This window comes from Mobula hypostoma, chromosome 19, assembly GCF_963921235.1.
Source record: "Mobula hypostoma chromosome 19, sMobHyp1.1, whole genome shotgun sequence".
Lineage (NCBI taxonomy): Eukaryota > Metazoa > Chordata > Chondrichthyes > Myliobatiformes > Myliobatidae > Mobula > Mobula hypostoma.
In genome coordinates, this window is record NC_086115.1 from 59258306 (window position 1) to 59282161 (window position 23856).

The following is a 23856-nucleotide window of genomic DNA, read 5'->3' on the forward strand; positions in this document are numbered from 1 at the left end:
TTCCTCCTTTTGGTGTGATTAACGTTATAAGTCCATAAGATCCCCATAAGATATAGGAGCAGAATTAGGCCATTTGGTCCATCGAGTCTGCTCCGCCATTTCATCATGGCTGATCAAATTTTTGTCTCAGCCCCAATCTCCTGCCTTCTCCCCATATCCCTGGAAGCCTTGACCAATCAAGAATCATCAACCTCTACCTTAAATATACATAAAGACATGGTCTCCACAGCTGCCTGTGGCAACGAATTCTACAGATTCACCACTCCTTGGCTGAAGAATTCCCTCCTCACCTGCATGCTAAACGGATGCCCCTCTATTCTGAGGTTGTATCCTCTGGTCTTAAACTCTCCCACTATAGGAAACATCCTCTCCATGTCAAGTCCTTTCACCATTCGATAGGTTTCAATGAGGTCACCCCTCATTCTTCTGAATTCCAGTGTATACAGGCACAGGGCCATCAAACGCTCTTCCTTAGACAAGCCATTCAATTATGAAGTAATTCAACGACACATACTAAGAGAAAAACACTTCTCCGCAGGGTTCCAACTGGAGTAAACAGTGTCAATTCCGAGTTGGCTGACAGGTGTTGGTTCAGCAATTCTGTGTGAGCCACCAGGAACCGTGTGTAAAACTGTGTCCGAGAAATAATGCCCGTACTTAAACTGAAAGGTTCTGAAGGTATCCTTGGTTAAACCTCAAATAAATATGTCAGTCGGGTGAATCTCAAATGAAAAATGGCAGCTGTGGATATTGACTATGCTCTCAAATGCCACCCAATATGTTCCTTTCTGAAATACGTTTAGCAGAGAAGTTTCGTTAATCCCTCAAACACCCACTAACTCATTATTGGCCAGCTTTTAAGAATACAGGGAAGGTTCCAACTGACCGACACTTGCACAAGGGGTAGTTTCAAATCCACCATCGCAGCTTTGATCAGAGCCCAGAGGATGCAATTAGTTACACCGGACCAGAACGAATACCAATTGATTCGAAGGTGCTGAAAGAAGAGTTTTGTGCAAGAATTCTTGTGGGAAATCAGGAGAAAAATCCGAACTATTATTTGAGGATTCTAACTTGGGAATCCGCCCAGTGTCCAGGATGCAGGTTTGAGTTTCAGATGACTTCATTCATAACCCAGGCACATTTGGTCCGCACGAGACCAGACGAATGTACAAATTAACTACTACAATCCCTTTGGATAGTCGGATATCAAAGTGGCTCAATTGAGAAAGAGCTCTTGTTCATTTGCTGTGTGTAATGTTCTCTGATAGAATTGGTATTATTAGAATCAGAATCAGGTTTAATGTCACTGGTATATGTCATGAAATTTGTTGTATGCAGTATCCGTATATTGCAAATGTAATAAAAGCTAAATTACAGTAAGAAGTATATATATTAAAAAGTTAAATTAAATATGTAGTGCACCAAGAGAAACAAAAGTAGTGAGGTAGTGTTCAATGCGTATTCAGAAATCTGATGGCAGAGGGGAAGAAGCTTTTTCCTGAACCGTTGAGTTGTGTCTTCAGGCTCCTGTATCGACACCTTGATGGCAGCAGTGAGAAGAGGACATGACCTGGGTGGTGGGGGTCTTTCATGATGGATGCTGCCCTTTTCGAGGCATCACTCTTTGAAGGTATCCTGGATGCTGGGGAGGCTAATGCCCATGATGGAGCAGATTGAGCTTGCAACTTTTCACAGCTTATTTTGATCCTGTGCAGTGTTCCCTCCCCAGCCACCCCCCACCATACCAGACAGTGATGTATCCAGTTAGAGTGCTTTCCATGGTACATCTATAGAAATTTGCAAGTGTCTTTGATGACATATGAAATCTCCTCAAACTCCAAATGAAATGTAGTTTCTGTCAAGCCTTCTTTGTAACTGCATCGATATTTTGAGGCCAGGATTGATCCTCAGAGATGCTGACACCCAGGAACTTGAAATTGTTCACCCTTTCCACTTCTGATCCCTCGATGAGGACTGGTGTGTGTTCCCTCATCGTATTTATAGATGGCATTTGAGCTGTGCCTAGCTACATGGTCATGGGTACAGAGACAGTAGAGCAGTGGGCTAAGCACACATCCCTGAGGTGGGCTAGTGTTGATTGTCAGTGAGAGGAGATCTACACAGCCTGTGGTTTTCTGGTGAGGAAGTCAAGGATTGAGTTGCAGAGGAAAGTACAGAGGTCTGTAATTTTTGTACCAGTTGATAGCCCTTTTAAGAGAGACTCAAGACACTACAAATGCTGGAATCTGCAGTAATAAACAATCTGCTGGGGGATCTCAGTCCATCACACATCATCATCTCTGGAGGGAAAATTGACATTCCCTTAAGAGAAGTTTGGATAAGTACATGCATGGGAGGGTTATGGAGGGCTGCGGTCCAGGTGCAGGACAATGAGACCAGGGAGAATAACAGTTCTGCGAGGACTTGGTGGACCGTAGGGCCAATTTCTGGGCGGTGATGATCTACAAGTCTATGACTGATTGAACTCCTCCAGCAGATTATTTGATAGTTTTTAAAAATTGTTAACACAATCAATATACTATATATTCTGCAGAAAGAGTTAATCTTATCATTTAAAGGTTTACTGCATTTGCAAATCTTTCAGCTATCACAACTTAGATTCATAAGGTCTGTTGAATTAAGAAGCACTGTGTGTTCCAAGGCCAAGTACTGAATAAGCAGGGTAAAGACTTGCTGAATAAAGAAATTCAAAGGAGGCCTTTAATGGAGGCACAAGCAGCAAAGCACGAATTTCCCAGAATAGGGCCTTGAACGTTAAAGCCAATGCAAGAAAGCAGGGTATGTGGTGCAAAACCAAACAAGTTTGCAGAACTTGAATAGAACAGTGATTTAGAATGACCTGAGGATGAAAGTTGAAATATATTTTGTTGAGAAAGCATAGAACCATTGTAGCCAAAAAGAGTGTTATTCTTACTCTGTAGGAAATGTTTCCGTAAACTGATAATAAAATGTAAGGCGTAAATCACAACTCATATTGATCAGAATTGAAACGTTGTGTACTCTCTGGTTCAGCCTTATTGAGCATCCAAAGAGGAAACTTGTATTCGAGCCACTATTATAACAGGAAAAGCTTCTAATGATGCAAGGCCTGGGACATCTATTGGTTACCTACAGACAAGAAAGTTAAGAATATAGAGTTGAGGCAGTGGAACATGACTTGAATTGAAACATTGTCAAATTAGAGGAAGCTGAATTTGTGCTTACAGGTAACATCACTGGGAGGCGATGAATCAAGCTGAATTTTGGGAAGGGAAACCCCAGATATCAGCAACAAACAGATACTGAACCTAAATCCACTTTAAATCCAGACTGCTGCTGGGGAATGAATCATAAGTTTGTCAAACTTGGTATAGAAGTGATAGCTTTCTCTTTGACTTGGGATTGTTGGCATAAAGATCGTGACAAAAATGGCAAGTTAGAGATTTTATATTAAGTTAGCATCATTACCTATAATTCCTGCTCTAATTGATAGCCTTTTATACGTTGTTGATATATTTATTCGTCTTAGGAATCTAAGAGTGGGCTTTCTGCAGTAAATATGTTGAGTAGATCTTTCCTACTCTCCACTTTACTATGGATTCATTGGTTGTTGCAGGAAGATGTTCATGGAGCATAATGGGTAAATCTTTCAGCGATGAACTTCTGTCAATGATAAATGAATATCTTTTTTAAACTGTTAAGCAGCAGTATTCAAAGGCAGAAGTTCTTTAGAAACATAGAAACCCTACAGCACAATACAGGTCCTTTGGCCCACAAAGCTGTGCCGAACATGCCCTTACCTTAGAAATTACCCAGGGTTACCCATAGCCCTTTAAATCTGTGTGAGGAGCCGTACAGATTAGCATTGGGGAAAAATAAGGTAAAATTTGTAATAATACTTTTTGATAAGTTTTAGATTCTCAATTTATATGATGGACCATTATCTAAGATATTGGAGGGGGCATATCACGAGTCCTAGTTATGTGACCACTGACACCAGGCAGACAATCTCTTAAGAGCATTGATAATGCCTGGCGTCACTCATTTTGCAATGACGCCGCCCAGAAGACAACGCCATATCACTTGTGTAGAAAAATTTACCAAGAACAATCAGGGCCAAAGACCATGATCACCCACATCATATGACATGGCATATAATGATGATGATGATTATCTAAGAATATATCACAAGGCAAAAAGCTGGAGGGACTCATTAGGGCAGACAGCATCTGTGGAGACAAAAAGACGGTTGACATTTTGTGTCAAGACTACATCAGGACTGATAATTAAGAGTGGCTTACCGGTGGTGGGTGATCATCATCTGTTCTGTTAAAGTAGAGCTCTTTCCCATGCTGTCACATCAAAAACAAACACATTCTTCACTAATGACCATCTTTATTTATGCTTCTGGTGAACACTTAGAACACATTTTAAGATTATATCTTGTTAAATTGATTTGTTATGCTATGCAAATTAATACAAAATCTGTGTACTATAAGAGTTTATTTCTCAATTCTTACCAAATTATCCTTAAACAATAATATTCCAGAACAATTTAATGATATGGTATTTTCATTTGAAATCAGGCAGCTAAGTATTGCACAGTAGCTGGAAAGAGCAAGACCGAACCTTTCCCTTGAAAACATGACAACTGTAGAATAATATATAAAATGGGTAGCAGGGTGAAGACATGTCTCTACCAAAGGAGTTGTAAGGTGCTCCTTCCCTTCGCTAGCCTGCAGGTCACCCTTGGGCGAGGTGTAGCACCTGCTTAGCCCCCGATCAGAGTCATATGAAGCTACGGGAGCAGGTGGTGGATGGTCATATGAGCAGATGGTGCATACCACAAGTCCTGGTTATGCGATCAGCGACACTGGACAGGCAGTCTCTGAAGAGTATTGATATTGGCTGGGGTTATCCGTCTTGTAAAGACACTGCCCAGAAGAAGGCAATGAGAAACCACTTCTTAGAGAAATTTGCCAAGAACAATCATGGTCATGGATAGAGGAAAGGATAAGAATAACAGCATGAAGGAGTTTTCCCCATTGGGAATGATCATATAAAAGACAGTTAGATGGAAGACCATGATCGCCCACGTCATATGACATGCCGCACGATGATGATGATGTCACTTGAACCTTGACATTTTTCAGTGTTAGGTAATGAAATTTGCTGTTGGTGGTTGTTCTATAATCCAGATAAATAAATAAACCCTTATTGTACGACCAAACATCAGAAATGTTGATACTAGCATTCAAATAACAATAGACGTGAGTCATACACAATTCATTTAATGTGAATGTTTTGATTTTACAGTTCAATTGGAAGCATTGGTGTTTCTGAGTCAGGTCTGAGGCTTAACTCACCTTTCAGAATCAGAATCAGGTTTATTATCACCGGCATGTGACATGAAATTTGTTAACTTAGCAGCAGCGGTTCAATGCAATACATAATCTAGCAGAGAAAAAAATAATAATAAATAACATTTAAAAAAAATAAACAAATAAATCAATTACATATATTGAATAGATTTTTAAAAAGTGCGAAAACAGAAATACTGTATAATAAAGCAAAAGTGAGGTGGTGTCCAAAGTTTCAATGTCCATTTAGGAATCAGATGGCAGAGGGGAAGAAGCTGTTCCTGAACTTTCAGTATTTATTCTAGATTAACACTCTACCTGTAGCACTGGGAGAATGCTATTCCATTGTGGGTAGTCTTGCATCTGTATTAAGTTACATCCAGCTATTCAGGAGAATGTAAAAGTTCCTTCAGCAGGAATGATGGGGAAAAAGTACAGACAGGTATTTTGAGCAACTTTTTCTCTCAACCAACAATGCAAAAATAAGTTAATTGGTTAAAAGCAACACACACAAAATGCTGGAGGAACTCAGCAAGCCAGGCAGCAACTATGGAAAAGAGTACAGTCGATGTTTCAGGCTGAGACCCTTTAGCAGGACTTTTTTCCATAGATGCTGCCTGGCCTGCTGAGTTCCTCCCGCATTTGTGAGTGTTGCTTGGATTTCCAGCATCAGCAGATTTTCTCTTGATTGTTAATTGGTTAAAAATTCCATTTAATATTTATAGATTTTTGCTGTGCTAAACTTAGCTTTTGCTTTATATTCAATGTGACTACACCTTGAGTTATTGGCTTTATTGGTTATAATGTGCACAGAATGACACATTATAACTGCAAATCATTTACTGTTCTTTTCAGTTGTACTTTAAAATGGGGGGGACCCTTCATTTGTTCCTGTAAACAAAGAATTGATCACTCAATGGAATTTGAATCACTTATACTTTTGTTTTCAGTTCTGCCATGATGGTTCAAGCCTTCCAGTTTCAGATTGGGTGCATTTTCTTGCTTACACAAGGTAAGTAAATTTTAATCATTTAATGAGTTTGTGCCACACATCCAAGGAAGTGACCAATATGCCTTACTTCAAGTGTTTCTAAACTTGTTACTGCATTAAGTGTAACTGTAAATTTAAAAACCAACATTTAGCAGATTATAATTTTAAGTATTAAGTTTGCTTATTCTGTACAAATAATTATAATATTCGTGTTTCCTTACCCTTAAGCTGTCTGATAAACAAAAAAAAACTGAAGGTCTGCAGGAAGAGCTACTATTATTGCCATGAGCGTTTAGTGGCTGCGCATGGTTATTGGGAGGTGATTTACAACCGAGATGAATTAACTTACTCAGCCGGTGAACAAAGCTTCGACGCAGCATTAAAAAAACAGCTTTTAACTCCATAGCTGAATGGAAATCTGCACCAGTAGAACAGGTTTATCCATAATGCAGAACATGAAAGTCTGTTCACGTAGACTGAGGATGTTTTGTATAATTCTAGACATTGGAATGTTACTTGGATATAAAACATGTCCCTCCAATTTGGAGACTAGAAAAATAGTCATTTGAAGCCACAGTCTCACACACACACACAAAATGCTGGAGGAACTCAGCTGAAAATGAATAAACAGTTGACGTTTTGGGCTGGGGCCCTTCCCCAGGACTGGAAAGGAAGTGGGAAGATGTTCCCTTCCCACCCCCACCTCTGGCATTTTCCCTCTTCCTTTCCAGTCCTGATGAAGAGTCTCGACCCAAATTCTCAACTCTTTATTCATTTTCATAGCTACTGCCTGACTTGCTGAGTTCCTCCAGCATTTTATGGGTGTTGTTTTGGATTCCCAGCATCTGCAGAACATCTTGTGTTTAGATTGTTTTATAATGGATAAAAACTACAGGTTTTAGCTATAGAAGTACCACATACAAAATGCTGGAGGAACTGGGCAGATCAAGCAGCATTGATGGAAAGGGAAAAAACAGTCAACATTTCGGGCTGAGACCCTTCTTCAGGGCTGAAAAGGAAGGGGGAAGCTGCCTGAATTAGAAGATGGGGGAAGGGGTAAGAGGCCAGCTGGAAGGTGATAGGTGAAGCCAGGTGGGTGGGGAAAGGTCAAGGACAGGAGAAGAAAGAATCTGATAGGAGAGGAGAGTGGAGAGTAGGCGAAAGGGAAGGAGGGGACCCGGCGGAAGTAATCAGCAGGTGAGAAGAAGTGAACAGTCAGAGTGGGGAATAGAGGGCGGGGGGATTTGTTCAGTTACAAACCTTCTTCCACAGATGCTCAACACCAAAAGCAAACTGCTTCAGATGAAAATGATTAATGTTTCTTATAAACCATTAACCAACAAAAATATAAAACATTTTAGATTGCACTATACTGCAGACTCTTCCTGCCTCCAGGCAAGGAAATTTGAACGAGGGATATCTTGCTTATGGATCAGAGGCATGCATTGTTTGCACTTGCACACAAGGAGGGGGAAGCTTCAGAGATTATTTTTGTTTGCTGGCTTCTGAAATCTAAATATGGAATCAACAGAATGCCTGTAGTGTTGCATGTTGCAAAGAGTAGCAATGCAAGAGCAATCTTTCTCCTCATTGTGCTCTTGTCAAATTTGTATGAGAAGGTGTAATGGGAAAAAAATGTCTTCCCAACAATTAACCATCGATCTCCCAGAACAAGAAGGCACAGCAGTGCCTCCACTTCTTAAGAAGATTGAGGCGAGCAAGACTCCCCTCTCCAACATCTTAACTGAATATTACAGGAGCACCAGTTGCATCTCCATCTGGTACGGGAGCAGCTGAGCCTCGTACTAGAAGTCCCTACAAAGGCCTGTGAGAACAGCTGAGAGGATCATAGGGGTCTCCCTACCATCCATCGGGGACATTTATCAGGAGCGATGCGTACGCAGGGCCCTTAGTATTATTAAGCACCCCTCACATCCATCCAGCGTTCTCTTTGACTTTCTACCATCAGGCAGGAGACTCTGATGCATAGAAACAAGAACGGTCAGGATGAGAAATAGTTTCTTCCCCCAGGTCATTAGGCTTCTGAACTCCCTGCCGCATTGTATTTGATGTGTCACTGGTTAATCTGTTCTGTATCTTACAATATTTAATAGCAATGCATTTTAGTTTGTTATTTATGTGTGATTCATCTGTAGATATTATCCATACCTTCATTAGTTATTGTGTGATATATGATCTACTGTGCTTTACACCCTGGTTTGGAGAAACGTATTGTTTCTATTTACATTATATGCTCTTTTGGATATATAAGTTAAATGACAATAAACCTGACTTGACACTTCAAGTATTTTGGATTATCTTGCAAGGTGTCTCAGATCAGAAGCAAAAGAACATCGTAACATTTCACCAGTTTGCACATCCCTTGCCTCATGACCCCTCTTGAGCAACAAGGTCAAGAAAAGAATACTATTTTTCTGAGAAGCCTTCCAGAGTGAGAGCAAACACTCTGAATTGGTATGTCACTAAAGACACTTGCAATTTTATACAGATGTACAATGGAGAGCATTCTACTAGTTGCATCAATGTCTGGAAAGGAGGGGCCACTGGACAGGGTTGGAATAAGCTGCTGAAAGTTGTAAACTCATAGGCACTAGCTTCCCAAACATCCAGGATATCTTCAAAAGGCTAAGGACCAAAAAGGCAGCATCCATCATTAAGAACCCCATCACCCAGCCCTTATACCATTGCTTCCATCAAAAAGGAGGTACAGGAGTCTGAAGACACACACAATGTTTCAGGAACAGCTTCTTCCCCTCTGCCATCGGATTTCTGAATGGACACTTTCAAAACGGCGAGGAAGGTTAAGGCATCGAGGCAATTACAGAGGAGGTCAGAAGTCACTCACACAGAGGCCACAGGTAGACGGGTTGGTAGTCGAGTCAGCGTAGTTCGGAAGGCCATGGGTCGGCGGTGCGCAGTTACTGTTCATGGAAGGACTGAGTTTGATTCTGACGGGAGGAAGCTTTTGAAATTCTAAGATTTATGTGATTATTGGACTGTAGTTTATATTGCTTTCCTTCAATTTTCTGTGTTTCTTTTTTGTTGCTGCTTGGTGGGTTGGGGTTCTGGGTGGGGGAGGGTTTGTGGATTTGTGGTCTAACGTTCTTGTTGGTTTTTCTGTGTGGACAATATGTTATTTTTTGTGTGTGGAGGGGGTTAGGGTTTGATGCTATTGTCACCGCTCTTTCTGCAAGGGAGGGAGTTGGGGGTTTGGGGTTCAATATTCGAGCCATCATTTTCCATGTGGGTGATCTGTTAGCCGCTGTACAAGTGAGGGGGTGGGGGATTTGGGGTTTGTGAGTTTTGTTTCTTTTTCCCCCTTTCTGTATTTCATGGCTATCTAGAAAAGGCGAATATCAAAGTTGTATTGTACATGCATACTTTGACAGTAAAATGAACCTTTGAACCCATGAACACTACCTCGATATTATTTTTCCTCTCTTTTTGCACTACTTACGGTACTGTGCAAAAACCTTAGGCACATATATATAGCTAAGGTGCCTAAGACTTTTGCACACTACTGTGTTTGTCAAGGTGGAGGGGAGAAAGAGTTGTAATCTGGAAGGAGCAAAGGGTGTTGGGAATGGTGATGGAGGAGCGTCATGGGAGGGGTGTGGGACAGGTGGCAGAAAAGGAGTGCCAGAGGTAGGAGGCGGTGCAGGTACAGACACAACCAGCTCTGAGACACCAGGCAAGGACATTTGATTCCAAACAATTGGTTTATTGATCATTACAGAATGTCTCTCTGGTGCTTCCCACTCTCTCCCCTCGTCCTTCCCCTTTTTCCAACCATGATTCCTACTCTCAGTCCACAATAGAGACCCATAGAGATAAATCAGGTTTATCATCACTCAAATATGTCTTGAAATTGTGGTTTTTGTGTCAGTAGTATGGTGCAATATGTAAAATTATAATGTTGTACAAAAGACTTAGCCTAAGATTTTGGCACAGTACCATATTTTATATATATATATATTTATTTAATGTAATTAATAGTTTTTATTATTATATATTGCAATGTACTGCTGCTGTAAAACAGCAAATTTTATGCCAGTGATATTAAACCTGATTCTGATTCTAAATCTCAAACTCCATACATTAAGGAACATTTTCCCCTGTGCCTAACAACTAATATTAATAGATTCATTACGTCTCAGGAAAAGCCATATTGGCTTTGTAAAGAAGTTGCATTTCATGTGCTGTACAAGACTGAGGTAACGCTCCATGTGATCTACATATTAAGTGCAACATGATCAGACCCTTGTAACGTGGGACTCTGTTGTTTCACTTATCCCTGCTGGCAGGGTTCTTTCATTTTCAAAATACTTTAAAGAAAAGCCATAATCTCGATGATTAGAATCAGCTTGCAAACTGGCGTACATCAGTGCATGTGTTTGTAACACACTGTTGAGAAACGCTGAGCTGACATTCCTTGCAATTACACAACATGCTGAAACATCCACGAAAGGGGGAAAAAACCTACTGTGGTATAAAAAGCTATATGTTATTAAAATATGGGGAAACAGATGAATAGAGTAATAGAACACCACAGCACACAAACTGGCCCTTCGGCCCGTCTAGACCGTGCCGAACTATTGATCTACCAAGTCCCATTAACCTGCACCCTGGATAGAGTTATATGTGAGATAATTGTTTAAACTATAGTACTCCTGGGACTGAAGTAACTGACCTTGAATCTGTTTTTTTAAAGTACGGCTATAAAGAAAACTTATATGCTCATCTACTAATCCTGAGAAAAATGAAATTAGTTTTTTAAAAATTTATAATGAAGTTACTTGTTCACCTCACCACTAAAACTTAGCTAACCAGGGTAGCTGAAAGTATTTGAACTGTCCTCCATTCTTATGCAAGCTATCTCCCTCGGGTCATTTATCTGGATGCTCTCGTTTACTCCTACAGTCCAAATTCCTACTGGGTAGGTTGATTGGTCACTGTAAATTGTCCCATGAGTTAATCGGGTTTATGGGGTCGTCGGGGGCGACATGGCTGGAGGGGCTGGAAGGGCCTATTCCACAATGTATCACTAAAGACAATAAATAAATGGAGGGCAAAAACTAGCCTCTCCCACAGCCTTTTCTATTTTCCTGCCTGTCTCTGAAATTTGAGATAAAAGATTAAACTATATAAACAAAAATAAATTAATTTGAAATCACAACTTATCCAACTTGTGTGAATTTATTAAAACATTAAGAATTAAAATAATCAATTTTCCTTAATTTCCCTTTTTGACGAAGAGCCACATTTCAATGAAGTAGGCATCCAGATGTACAGTAGAACTGAGAGATCAGATTTGATGTGTGTCTGGCTACTAAGTGTGGAGCTCAGCGATGAAGCAGGAGGTCAGATATTGTTAAGAAATATTCTTGAGTTATGTGAATATAGCATATATTAATAAAGGAGAAACAGTCTTCGCTTCGTAATGTAAATTGTAAATTGCAAGCAGCAGACGGAAGTTAAAAGCACAACCTCCGGAGGTCAAATATGTCACAATCTGACCTCCAGTGCATTCTCTACTTACTGTACAATGCACAGACTTAGAGAGAGATCTTGAAGACACTGACAAGTAAACTGCAGCTGGCCACTATTCCTTTACAGAGCCATCAGCAGACTGAGGCTCTATCAAAAGGCACAGACAGGGCATCCATTGTCTTGGGGCTGGCCCCATACTAAATCCTACAATTAATTTCACTTGCTTAATTGAGGGTGAACATCTCATGAGATTTATTGTTCTCCCACAGTAAAGGTTACACGGGGAGGAGGGTGGGGCAGGGAGGAAGACCAAGGAATTTCACAAGACCATATATTTTGACGTATTTGCTCTGCTTTGATATTTTTTTCCTAGCAATTACTGATTTGAAAGCCTCATTAAGCTTTTCATCAAGAACATAATTCTCAAGTTTAGATTGACCAGCTGTTCTACTTTTTTTGTCTAGTTAGGATAGGATTGTTAGTCAATTATGTTACCATCATCAAAATCTGTGTCTTACCCAGTACACGTCCTGCCCAGGTTGTAACAGGGTACATTCCTGAGAACTGTTCATAATCTGAACAGTTCTCAAGTAAGAAATACAGCCATCTGGCTACATATTTAAATAAAAATTCCAGCCAACCAGGAACAGAATCAGTATCAGGTTAACTATCACTGCCATATGTTGTGAAATTCGTTGTCTTTGTGGCAGCAATACAATGCAATATATAATAATAGAAAAAAGCTGTGACTGACAATGAGTATCTATTAAATAGTTAAATTAAGTAAGTAGTGCAAAAATAGAAATAACTTAATTGTGAGGTAGTGTTATGAGTGTGTTGTCCATCGCAAGAAATGTGCTTACTAAAGTTTTATTTATTTGTTCTCTTGAGAATCTCTACTTTCAGTTAGTCCAGACAAAGGGTCTCGGCCCGAAACGTTGACTGTACTTCTTCCTATAGATGCTGCCTGGCCTGCTGCGTTCAACCAGCGTTTTGTGTGTGTTGCTAAGATTTGTTTGAAGTTCATTGCAATAGCAAATTTATACTGCCATTCTGTTTGATGGAGTTGTTCTCGGCTGAAGACGGGATAATGTCTTCACAAGTCACTTACAATGCTATCACGGACAGATGCATCTGCCACAGGTAGTTTGATGAGGACATGGTCAAATAGATATATCCCTTGGTTCAGTCCACTGGCTACTTTCCAGAGTTCCTCAGGACTTGAGCTGCTCCTTTTGTGGTGGTTCTGCCATGTCACACTTACTGATGGATATTGAGGTCTCCCACACACCCAGAATACATTCTGTGCTCTTGCTACTTCCAGTTCTTCTGACTAGTGTTCTACATGGAGGAACACTGATTCATCTGCTGGGCCTTAATTGTAGGTGGTAATCAAGGAGAAGATTTCCTTGCAAGTTTGACATTATATTATCCAATTTCATGGATGAGAAGCTGAGCTAGTAATCAAGTACTACCTCTATACAATCCCTGGAATTATATGAGGAAGACGACTTATAGAGATGACTTTTGGTCAAGATAATGACTCTGTATAATGCCCCTTTGGTTGACATCTTCTGGATAGATCATGAAACCAGCTTTTCACTTCTTTTATGTTTACTTCTTGTCTTGAATGTGATTCTGGAACTGTTGGAGCCTGTGTTTTGCTGTTTGGAGAACATTTGGGTGCTTCGGCATTCTGTGGTCTCCGACAGGTTTCTGGGAAGCAGAGGCAGCGTGAGTGAACCTCATGGCGAGAGAGTTGCAGGATGGTGTGCAAGCCGGTGTTTGACCCCATTTTGCTGATTGATGCTTCCATTGTTCGCCAATTAAAGTGACGAGGGTGACTGAAGCTTTGAAACGAGTGCAGAGCATGAGCGCCAGCTGTTTGCCTTTTTGATCGGTTGTTCCGTATTGGAGAGGGAAAGACCTGCTACTGCGGAGAATGTCGTTCAGGTTTTTTCTGCATTTTGGATTTGGTTTTTGGACTGTAGACTCTTTTCTCAGTCTTATAGTTTTTCCATTCTGTGTTTTTTTTCACCCAATCTTCTCGTTTGTTTTTGTGCAGGGAGGGGGGTTTTGGGAATCAATTTGCCTTATCCATTTTGTTCGTTTTTTTGTTTGTGAAGAGGGGTTTGGGAGATCAATGTGCCTGATCCGTTTTGTTTGGGTTTTTTTGTGCAGGAGGAGGGATTTGGGGGTCAATGTGCCTGATCAGTTTTGTCTGTTTTTTTTGGGCAGGAGGAATTTGGATATTGATGTGCCTGTTCTGTTTTTGTTTGTTTTTTTTGCAGGGAGGTGGGATTTGAGAGTTGATGATTGTTCTGCCTTTCTTTTCTTTTTTGGCTTCATGGCTGCACAGAGAATTGAAAAATTTCAGAGTTAAGGTATAGTCCAATCTTCAGCCAAGAACAAATCCATCAAACAGACTAGTAATACAAATTTGTTATTTGCATTAACTTGATACAAATCTTGCAGCTCAAGTTGGGAATCATTGAATATACACGTCTACAAACTGCAAGAACACCCCTCGCCCCACCATCACTATCAGGCCAGATGATTGACCCTGATTCAATGTGGAATGCAGTAGGGCATGCCCAAAGCAGCACCAGACCTAACAAAAAATGAGAAGCTGCAATATAGGACTGTGTAGATATCAAACAACGAAATCAGCATATCACTGTGCGGCAACGTCTACACTCATTCCTGCTCTTGGGATAAGATTTAACCAGAGATTGTGATCAAGTTGCCTGGCACATGATCTTTAAGGGAGGATACTGTCAGGACAGCTATGGCAGGTTAACCCTTGACTAGTCTATGGGACATCACTTCCAATTTAGATTCCAATTTCCAGAATTATTTGAAGAAGCCTTGCACAGCTGATTGGGCCAGGAACGACTTTGCTGTGTCTGAATTCAGTGACTAGGTTGTGTTTGGTTGCCTGTCCAGTTTTATTCCTACTCTGAGCATGGTGGCAATGGTGCAACTGAGTGGCTTGTCAGACTGCTTCAGAGGACATGCTTAAGTGGACGTGGAGAGGATGTTTCCTGTGGTGGGAGAGTCTAAGACCAGCAGACACAGCCTCAGAATGGAGGGACGTCCTTTTAGGTTGGAGATGAGGATGAATTTCTTTAGCCAGAGAGTGGTGAACCTGAGGAATTCTTTGCCACAAGCAGCTGTGGAGGCTAAGTCTTTATGCATATTTAAGGCAGAGATTGATTGGTCAAGGCATGAAAGGATGTGGGGAGAAGGCAGGAGATTGGGGCTGAGAGGAAAATCGGATCAGCCATGATGAAATAGTAGAGCAGACATGATGGACTAAATGGCCTAATTCTGCTCCTATGGTTTTTTGGACATTTATCTGTCAACCAAACAGGTTGGCTCTGCACTCATCTGTCGACCAGACTGGGGAAAGATGGCAGATTTCCTTCTCTGAACCACCTTGCTTTTTCTAAAAACGACCTGCTAGTTTTCATAGTTCAAAGTAAATTTATTATCAAGTACATGTCACTATTTACAACCCTGAGATTCATTCACAGCATTCACAGTAAATACAAGAAACACAATAGAATCAATGAAAGATTGCACACAACAGGGTGAACAAATTACCAGTGTGCAAAAGACAATGCGCTGTACAAATACAAAAAGAAAAAGAAATAATAATAATAAATAAATAAGCAATAAATATCGGGAACATGAGATGAATGATCCTTGAAAGTGAGTCCATAGGTTGTGGAAACATTTCAGTGATGGGGTGAAAGAAGTTCAGCCCTCTGCTTCAAGAGCCTGAAGGTTGAAGGGTCATTACCGAGATTGCTTTTCCCCCCATAAATTCCAGATTTTCGCTGAATTTAAGTTTCCCATCTACCCTGGAAGGATTTAAACTCTGGTCTCTGGATTGTTGGTTCACCTTTCGAGATCACTAGTCTAGAAATTGAACAGCTGCTCCTCTGCCAGACCCAGATTCAGCATGTTCAACCCTTTGATATTGACTCGCTGACAGACATGTCGCAAAACCAGCTCAGAAGTGTGAGAGTTAACTTCGATGTATTCACACCTAGAGGTCTATTTTTTCTATTACTTCTCTTCCAAATCTGAACATCTTGGAAGAGACAGGCGGGAAGTAGTAACTTATCTTTTGCTCCTGCTCAAAAGCTGTCTTTTTATGGACAAAAGGAGATGGATAGAAATGAACAGTGACTGCGTTCCTCTCCTTTCAGCTTGAAATGAATGGAGATCAGGGAGGTGCTGCATGAATTGTGAACTGACAAAAAAGATCCCTAGGAACTCTTTGAAGTATTTACTGTTTGCATGCAGCACAAACTTAGTATAAATAAATGTGAGTGCACTCACAAAACCCGTTGAGGAATCCTTTGCTGTTCATAAAAGCTAAATCACAGTGATTCAAACAGTTAGTGAACCTCTGCTAGCATTAACAAGTAATAATAACGTGTTCTTTGGCAACAGTTTTGTAGGTGATGACAGGAGTATATTTGATCATTTTAACTTTGCAGCAGGTGTTTTTGGAGTTTGTGTCTTAACCAGAGGTGATTCATCATTGCAATTTTATATTCAAGGAGCAGCTGTTCTCCATTTCAATTTCCAGATGTCTTCCCTCTCCAGTCGTTGGTTATAGACTATTGTAAAGGCGGTAGCTGTATGGTTTTTTAACCTTAATTGCTTAAACTGCATATGAGTGCAATAGATCCAACATGAAGCAGAGCTTTCTAACCTGTCTCTCTGTCAGTTCAATGCTGCAGGATGTTGAAAGCCCAGCAACAGGAAACTGGTGGGAATGTGAACAACTAACCGTATGCTGAATCTAAATTAAGCAAACATTTCCTGCTAAAAATGGACTCTACTAGTGAGAAAAAGAAATAATTGCTGATTGACTGGGATTGAAATAGTCCTTCTCATCTTCTTGGGATTTTCCAAAATGTTCTGCAGCCAGTAAAATATCTTCATGACACAATTCCACACAGCCTTCAATATACCAGCACACCCTCTGGCCTTGGAGGAGAAGGATATTTGAAAATCAAGACCTCAGTCTTGGCACAAAATTCACAATCTGTCTAGATCAAATTCTCCTTGCTCTCTTATATACAGTATTTCCGTGACCTGGATGACCTACGACAGGTATTCTGAGGCACTGAAAAAAATACTAATGCCCGTCTCTTCAAAATCTTTGCAATTCATAAGCAAATTAATGTCAGTGCCCTCTCCAAGACCAACATCTCTGGCAATGAAGCTCTAGTTACACTGAACCGGTTATATTGGGCAGGCCACAATGTTTGCATGCCTGACATTAAATTACTGAAAAGACGCTCAACTGTAGCAGGAAGATATTTCCAGGCATTCAGAGAAAGTGATCCAAAGCTGTATGCAAAGTTTCCATGAAGAAATTAAACATCCCATGGACTCCAGCCCATGATCATTCAAAGTGGACAACGAGAGTTTGGGGCAATACAAGGGGCAGTGCTTCCATGTGTAGGGAGCACACTGAAACCCTGTGCACTGCACTATCCGATGTAGTATCCAAACCCTTACCTGATCAGACACATCCTGGGGATGAGTCTTCACTTACCCACAAAACTGGAGTGGAAGCAGCTCATCCATGAATCCTAGGGACAGCCTAAGAAGCAGGAAGAAAGGCAGTTTCTTCCAGATGTGCTTACTAATGGGATAGTCATGGAATCATAGAGTCCTAGACACTACAATACAGAAACAGACCCTTCAGCCCATCTAGTCCATGCCAAACCATTAATCTGCCCAGTCCCATCAACCTGCACCTGAACCATACCCCTCCTATCCATGTACCTATCCAAATTTCGCCTAAACATTGAAGTCAAACCTGCATCCATCACTTCCACTGGCTGCTCATTCCACACTCTCACCACCCTCTGATTTGAAGTTCCCCCACATGTTTCCTTAAACATCTCACCTTTAATTTAACCTTTTCTATACCACATGATTCACGGAATTGTTATCATCAGCATTATCATTATGTGCCATATCATATGATGTGGTTGATCCTGGTCTTTCTATGACAATGATTGTTCTTGGCAAATTTTTCTATCTAAGTGGTTTGCCATTGCCTTCTTCTGGGCAATGTCTTTAGACGGGTGACCACGGACATTATCAATACCCTTCAGAGACTGTCTGCCTGGCATCAGTGGTTACATAACCAGGACTTTTGATATGCACCAGCTACTCATACGACCATCCACCACATGCTCCCTGAAGGGGGTGGGGGTTAAGCAGGTGCTACACCTTGCTCAAGTGTGACCTGCATGCTAGGGGAGGGGAGGAGTGCCTTACTCCTCCTTTGGTAGAAATCTTTCTCCATCCCTCCACCCACTTGCTTAATAAACAAAAAATCTAACGTTCAGCTTCCTCTTGACACAGAATTAAAGAAAATTAATGTTTATCAGCTGTGTATTACAGAGTGCAATCATAGCAGTGGTGCCATAAAACATGTTGATGCATAACATATAAGTGCTTACTTTAATGGGGATTCTGCTTTCATAGTCATAGTCATAGTCATACTTTATTGATCCCGGGGGAAATTGGTTTTCGTTACAGTTGCACCATAAATAATAAATAGTAATAGAACCATAAATAGTTAAATAGTAAAAAGTAAATTATGCCAGGAAATAAGTCCAGGACCAGCCTATTGGCTCAGGGTGTCTGACCCTCCAAGGGAGGAGTTGTAAAGTTTGATGGCCACAGGCCGGAATGACTTCCTATGACGCTCTGTGTTGCATCTCGGTGGAATGAGTCTCTGGCTGAATGTACTCCTGTGCCCACCCAGTACATTATGTAGTGGATGGGAGACATTGTCCAAGATGGCATGCAACTTAGACAGCATCCTCTTTTCAGACACCACCGTCAGAGAGTCCAGTTCCATCCCCACAACATCACTGGGCTTATGAATGAGTTTGTTGATTCTGTTGGTGTCTGCTACCCTCAGCCTGCTGCCCCAGCACACAACAGCAAACATGATAGCACTGGCCAGCACAGACTCGTAGAACATCCTCAGCATCGTCCGGCAGATGTTAAAGGACCCCAGTCTCCTCAGGAAATAGAGACGGCTCTGACCCTTCTTGTAGACAGCCTCAGTGTTCTTTGACCAGTCCAGTTTATTGTCAATTCATATCCCCAGGTATTTGTAATCCTCCACCATGTCCACCCTGACCCCCTGGATGGAAACAGGGGTCGCCGGTACCTTAGCTCTCCTCAGGTCTACCACCAGCTCCTTGGTCTTTTTCACATTAAGCTGCAGATAATTCTGCTCACACCATGTGACAAAGTTTCCTACCATAGCCCTGTACTCAGCCTCATCTCCCTTGCTGATGCATCCAACTATGGCAGAGTCATCAGAAAACTTCTGAAGATGACAAGACTCTGTGCAGTAGTTGAAGTCCGAGGTGTAAATGGTGAAGAGAAAGGGAGACAAGACAGTCCCCTGTGGAGCCTCAGTGCTGCTGATCACTCTGTCAGACACACAGTGTTGCAAGCACACGTACTGTGGTCTGCCAGTCAGGTAATCAAGAATCCATGACACCAGGAAAGCATCCACCTGCATCGCTGTCAGCTTCTCCCCCAGCAGAGCAGGGCGGATGGTGTTGAACGCACTGGAGAAGTCAAAAAACATGACCCTCACAGTGCTCACTGGCTTGTCCAGGTGGGCGTAGACACGGTTCAGCAGGGAGACGATGGCATCCTCAACTCCTAGGCGGGGCTGGTAGGCGAACTGGAGGGGATCTAAGTGTGGCCTGACTATAGGCCGGAGCAGCTCCAGAACAAGTCTGTTCAGGGTCTCCATGATGTGGGAGGTCAATGCCACCAGTCTGTAGTCATTGAGGCCGCTGGGGCGCGGCATCTTCAGCACAGGGACAAGGCAGGACGTCTTCCACAGCACAGGAACCCTCCGGAGCCTCAGGCTCAGGTTGAATACATGGCGAAGTACTCCACATAGCTGAGGGGCACAGGCTTTGAGCACCCTGGTGCTGACACCATCCGGTCCTGCAGCCTTGCTTGGGTTGAGACGTTTCAGCTGTCTTCTTGCCTGTTCAGCTGTGAAGCCCACCCTGGTAGTTTCGTGTGGGAAAGGGGTATAGTCATGAGAGCAGGGTGGGGGACTGTGAGGAGAGGTAGGAGGGGAGAGTGGAATATGTGTTGGTTGGGGCCGACAACAGATGGCTCATGTGGGGGATGGGTAGGGCCCACAATGTCAAATCTGTTAAAGAACAGGTTAAGTTCATTGGTCCTGTCCACACTGCATTTAGCTCCTCTGTTGCTAGTTTGCCGGAACCCAGTGATGGTCCTCATCCCCCTCCAGACCTCTCTCATGTTGTTCTGCTGGAGTTTCCACTCAAGCTTCCTCCTGTACCTGTCTTTAGCCTCCCTGATCCTGGCTTTCAGGTCCCTCTGTATTGCCCTCAGCTCGCCCCTATTTCCATCTCTAAACGCCCTCTTTTTAGCATTCAGGATGTCCTTAGTGTCCTTTGTCACCCATGGCTTATTATTTGAATAACAAAGGACAGTTCTTGTCGGCACATTGCAGTCCACACAGAAGTTGATGTAATCAGTGATGCATTCTGTGAGCCCATCAATATCCTCTCCATGTGGCTCACAGAGTGCCTGCCATATTGGTTAGAAAAGAATGAAAGTCTTGGTGGTATTTTCCCAACACTGCTGATGTTCTTGAGACCAGAACAAAGAGCAGAAACACTACGTTCTAACGTAGGCTTATTTTTAAAGTGTAATTGGCAGGGATGAATACACAAGAGAAAGTTGAAGTTAAAAAAATTCGAAGTAAATTTATTATCAAAGTGTATACATGTCACCATATATAACCCTGAGACTTTTGTTGCGGACGTACTCCATAAGTCCAAGAGTCATAATATTATCAATGAAAGACCGCACCCAACAGGATGGACAAACAAGCAATATGCAAAAGACAGCAAATTGTGCAAATACAAAAAGAAAGAAATAATAATAATAAATAAGCAATAAATATTGAGAACATGAGATGAAAAGTCCTTGAAAGTGAGTTTATAGGTTGTGAAAACAATTCGGTTGGAGGAGATCAAGAATTATCTACCAATGGATATCTGTAGCTGAGTGCAGAGCATCATAGCATATTGAAGCATTACCTACTTACAGGAAATCCACAAATTTAGGAATTTAGGAAATTCAGGAAATTAGAAAGTTTCTAAACTTAGGAAGGGGAGATCACCACCAGTCCTCATGGAGGGATCAGCAGTGGAAAGAGTGAGCAGTTTCAACTTCCTGGGTGTCAACATCTCTGAAGACCTATCGTGGGTCCAGCATATTGATACAATTACAAAGAAGATACAAGATTGGCTATATTTCATTAGGTGTTTGAAGAGACTTGGTATGTCACCAAAGACTCTTGTAAATTTCTACAGATATACCCAGGAGAGCATTCTAACTATTTTGATGTTTGGAACTAGTATGATATGAAGAGGCCACTTTACAGGATTGGAAAAAGCTGCAAGAAGTTGTAACCTCAACCAGCTCCAAAATGGGTACCAGCCATGGGAAATGTATGATAATGCATTTTGGTAAAAGGAACAATAGTGCAGACTATTATCTAAGTGGGGAGAAGTTCATACATCAGAGGTGCAGAGAGCCTTAGAAGTCCTTGTGCAAGACTCCCAGAAGGTTAATTTACAGGTTGAGTCTGTGGTAAAGAAGGCAAATGTAATATTGGCATTTATTTCAAGGGGAATAGAATATAAAAGCAAGGAGATAATGCTGAGCCTTTATAAGACACTAGTCAGGCCGCACTTGGAGTATTGTCAAGTTTTCAAAGTTTCAGAGGTTTCAAAGGTACATTGTATGTCAGAGGAATGTATACAATATACATCCTGAAATAGTTTTTCTTCGCAACCATCCACGAAAACTGAGGAGTGCCCCAAAGAATGATTGACAGTTAAATATTAGAACCCCAAGGTCCCCCCAACTCCCCCTCCCACGCACAAGCAGCAGCAAAGCAATGACCCCCCCCAACCCCACCAGCAAAAAAAAAGCATCGGTGCCCCCTACTGAGCTCTCAAGCGTGCAGCAACCATCAATAAAGACACAGACTTGAAGTACCCCAAAGACTATTCATTCATCCAGTAATTCAACATACCACAGGCTCTCTCTCTCCCCCTAATAAGGGAGAAAGAGGTGTCTCCGTTTCACAGCGAGGGGGAGACATAACAAACAATTTGCTGATTTACAATGTTAAGAGTCCGTTGCGTCGTTTTTTCCGAGCTCTGTGCCCAAAGAACTTTGGGCCCCATATCTCAGAAAGAATGTGTTGTCATTGGAGAGAGTCCAGAGGAAATACATGAGGATGATTCCGGGAATGAAGGGGTTAACATATGAGGAGCGTTTGTCAGCTTTGGGCCTGTACTCACTCGAATTTAGAAGAATGTGTGAGGATGTTATTGAAACCTACTGAATGTTGAAAGGCAAACAACAAACAACAAACAACAAGGGTCTCGGCCTGAAACGTCGACTGCACCTCTTCCTAGAGATGCTGCCTGGCCTGCTGCGTTCACCAGCAGCTTTTATGTGTGTTGCTTGAACGTTGAAAGGACTAGATAGGGTGGATGTGGAGAGGATGTTTCCCAAGGTGTCCAGAACAAGAGGGCCCAACCTCAGAATTGAGGGGTGACCTTTTAGAACAAGGGTAAGGAGGAATTTTTTAAACCAGAGAATAGTGAATCTGTGGAATGCTCTACCACAGACTGCAGTGGAGGCCAAATCCACTGGTATATTTAAAGCAGAAGTTGGTGGTTTCCTGATTGGTCAGGACATGAAAAGATATGGTGAGAGCAGATTTGAAGGGTTGAATGGCCTAATTCTGTTCCTATGTCCTATGGTCCTATGGTCTTATGGTCTAGCCTCCCCAGCATCAAGGACACTTACAAAAAGCCATGCCTCAAACAGGAGGCATCCATCATTAAGGACCCTCAACATCCAGATCATCCCTCTTCTCATTGCTGCCATCAAGGAAGAGGCACAGAAGCCAAAAGACAAACTCTCAATGTTTCAGGAACAACTTCTTTCTCTCCCTCCATCAGATGTCTGAATGTACAATGAATCCATGAACACCATCTCACTAATTTTTCTCCTTTTTTTTGCTCTCTTTTTGCACTACTTAATCTAAAAATATATATTTTACAGCAACTTAAAGTTTTTTATTATTATGTATTGCAATGTACTGCAGCCACAAAATAACAAATTTCACAACATATGCCTCTGATATTGATTCTGAATCTGAATTCTTTGCTATATCTACATATTTACTTAAATAAAAACAGCAAGTGCTACAGGAACTCGGCAGGTGAGGCATATCAGATCGGCATTGCCCGCAGGTTTTTGTTTTTATTTTCACGTTTACATTTTGGTGTTGTGGATCCATACCTGCACTGAATTCCTACTTCTGCATGTTGTGGTGAAACCCCTATTCAACTGTGTCGGTGTGTTTCACAGCAGAGCTTACAAAAAGCTGTTATGCCTGGAATTTTCCTTGGTCTAAGATAACATGTGATTCTAGAATAACACACAAAACGCTGGAGGAACTCAGCAGGTCAGTCAGCATGTATCGAAACAGTTGTCATCCTGATGAAGGGTCTCACCCCGAAAAATCAACTCTTTATTCATTTCCATTGATGCCGTCTGACCTGCTGAGTTCCTCCAGCATTTTGTGTGTGTTGCTCTGGATTTCCAGCATCTGCAGAATCTCTTGTGTTTGACATATGATTCTAAGAGTGAAGTTATGTAAAAATCTTGAACTGAGGAAAAATAGAAAGAAGGATATCTATTTGTAAATCACTTTCCCTAATGTCAACAACTTAGATTGTGTTTAACAGTTATGTCATTTTAATGTAGATTTTTTTCTGTGACAAGAAAGTGGTAAATGCCTTGCTGAAGATTAGATTGAGTGAAAATAGTAATGGATGGACTCCATGT

General features: G+C 41.6%; 1 protein-coding gene across 4 annotated transcripts in view; it reads left to right on the forward strand.

Moving 5' to 3' along the window:
• vwa2 (von Willebrand factor A domain containing 2) overlaps positions 1 to 23856 on the forward strand; it is a 66379-nt gene that overhangs the window by 4942 nt on the left and 37581 nt on the right. For all 4 annotated transcript variants that reach the window (XR_010021032.1, XR_010021031.1, XM_063072004.1 and 1 more), the window contains exon 2: positions 6314 to 6375. Coding sequence is in view for 2 of the 4 variants with exons in the window: in XM_063072004.1 (XP_062928074.1) it covers positions 6321 to 6375 (55 nt within the window). In the remaining 2 variants the exon portion in view is untranslated. The remainder of the gene's footprint in view (positions 1 to 6313; positions 6376 to 23856) is intronic.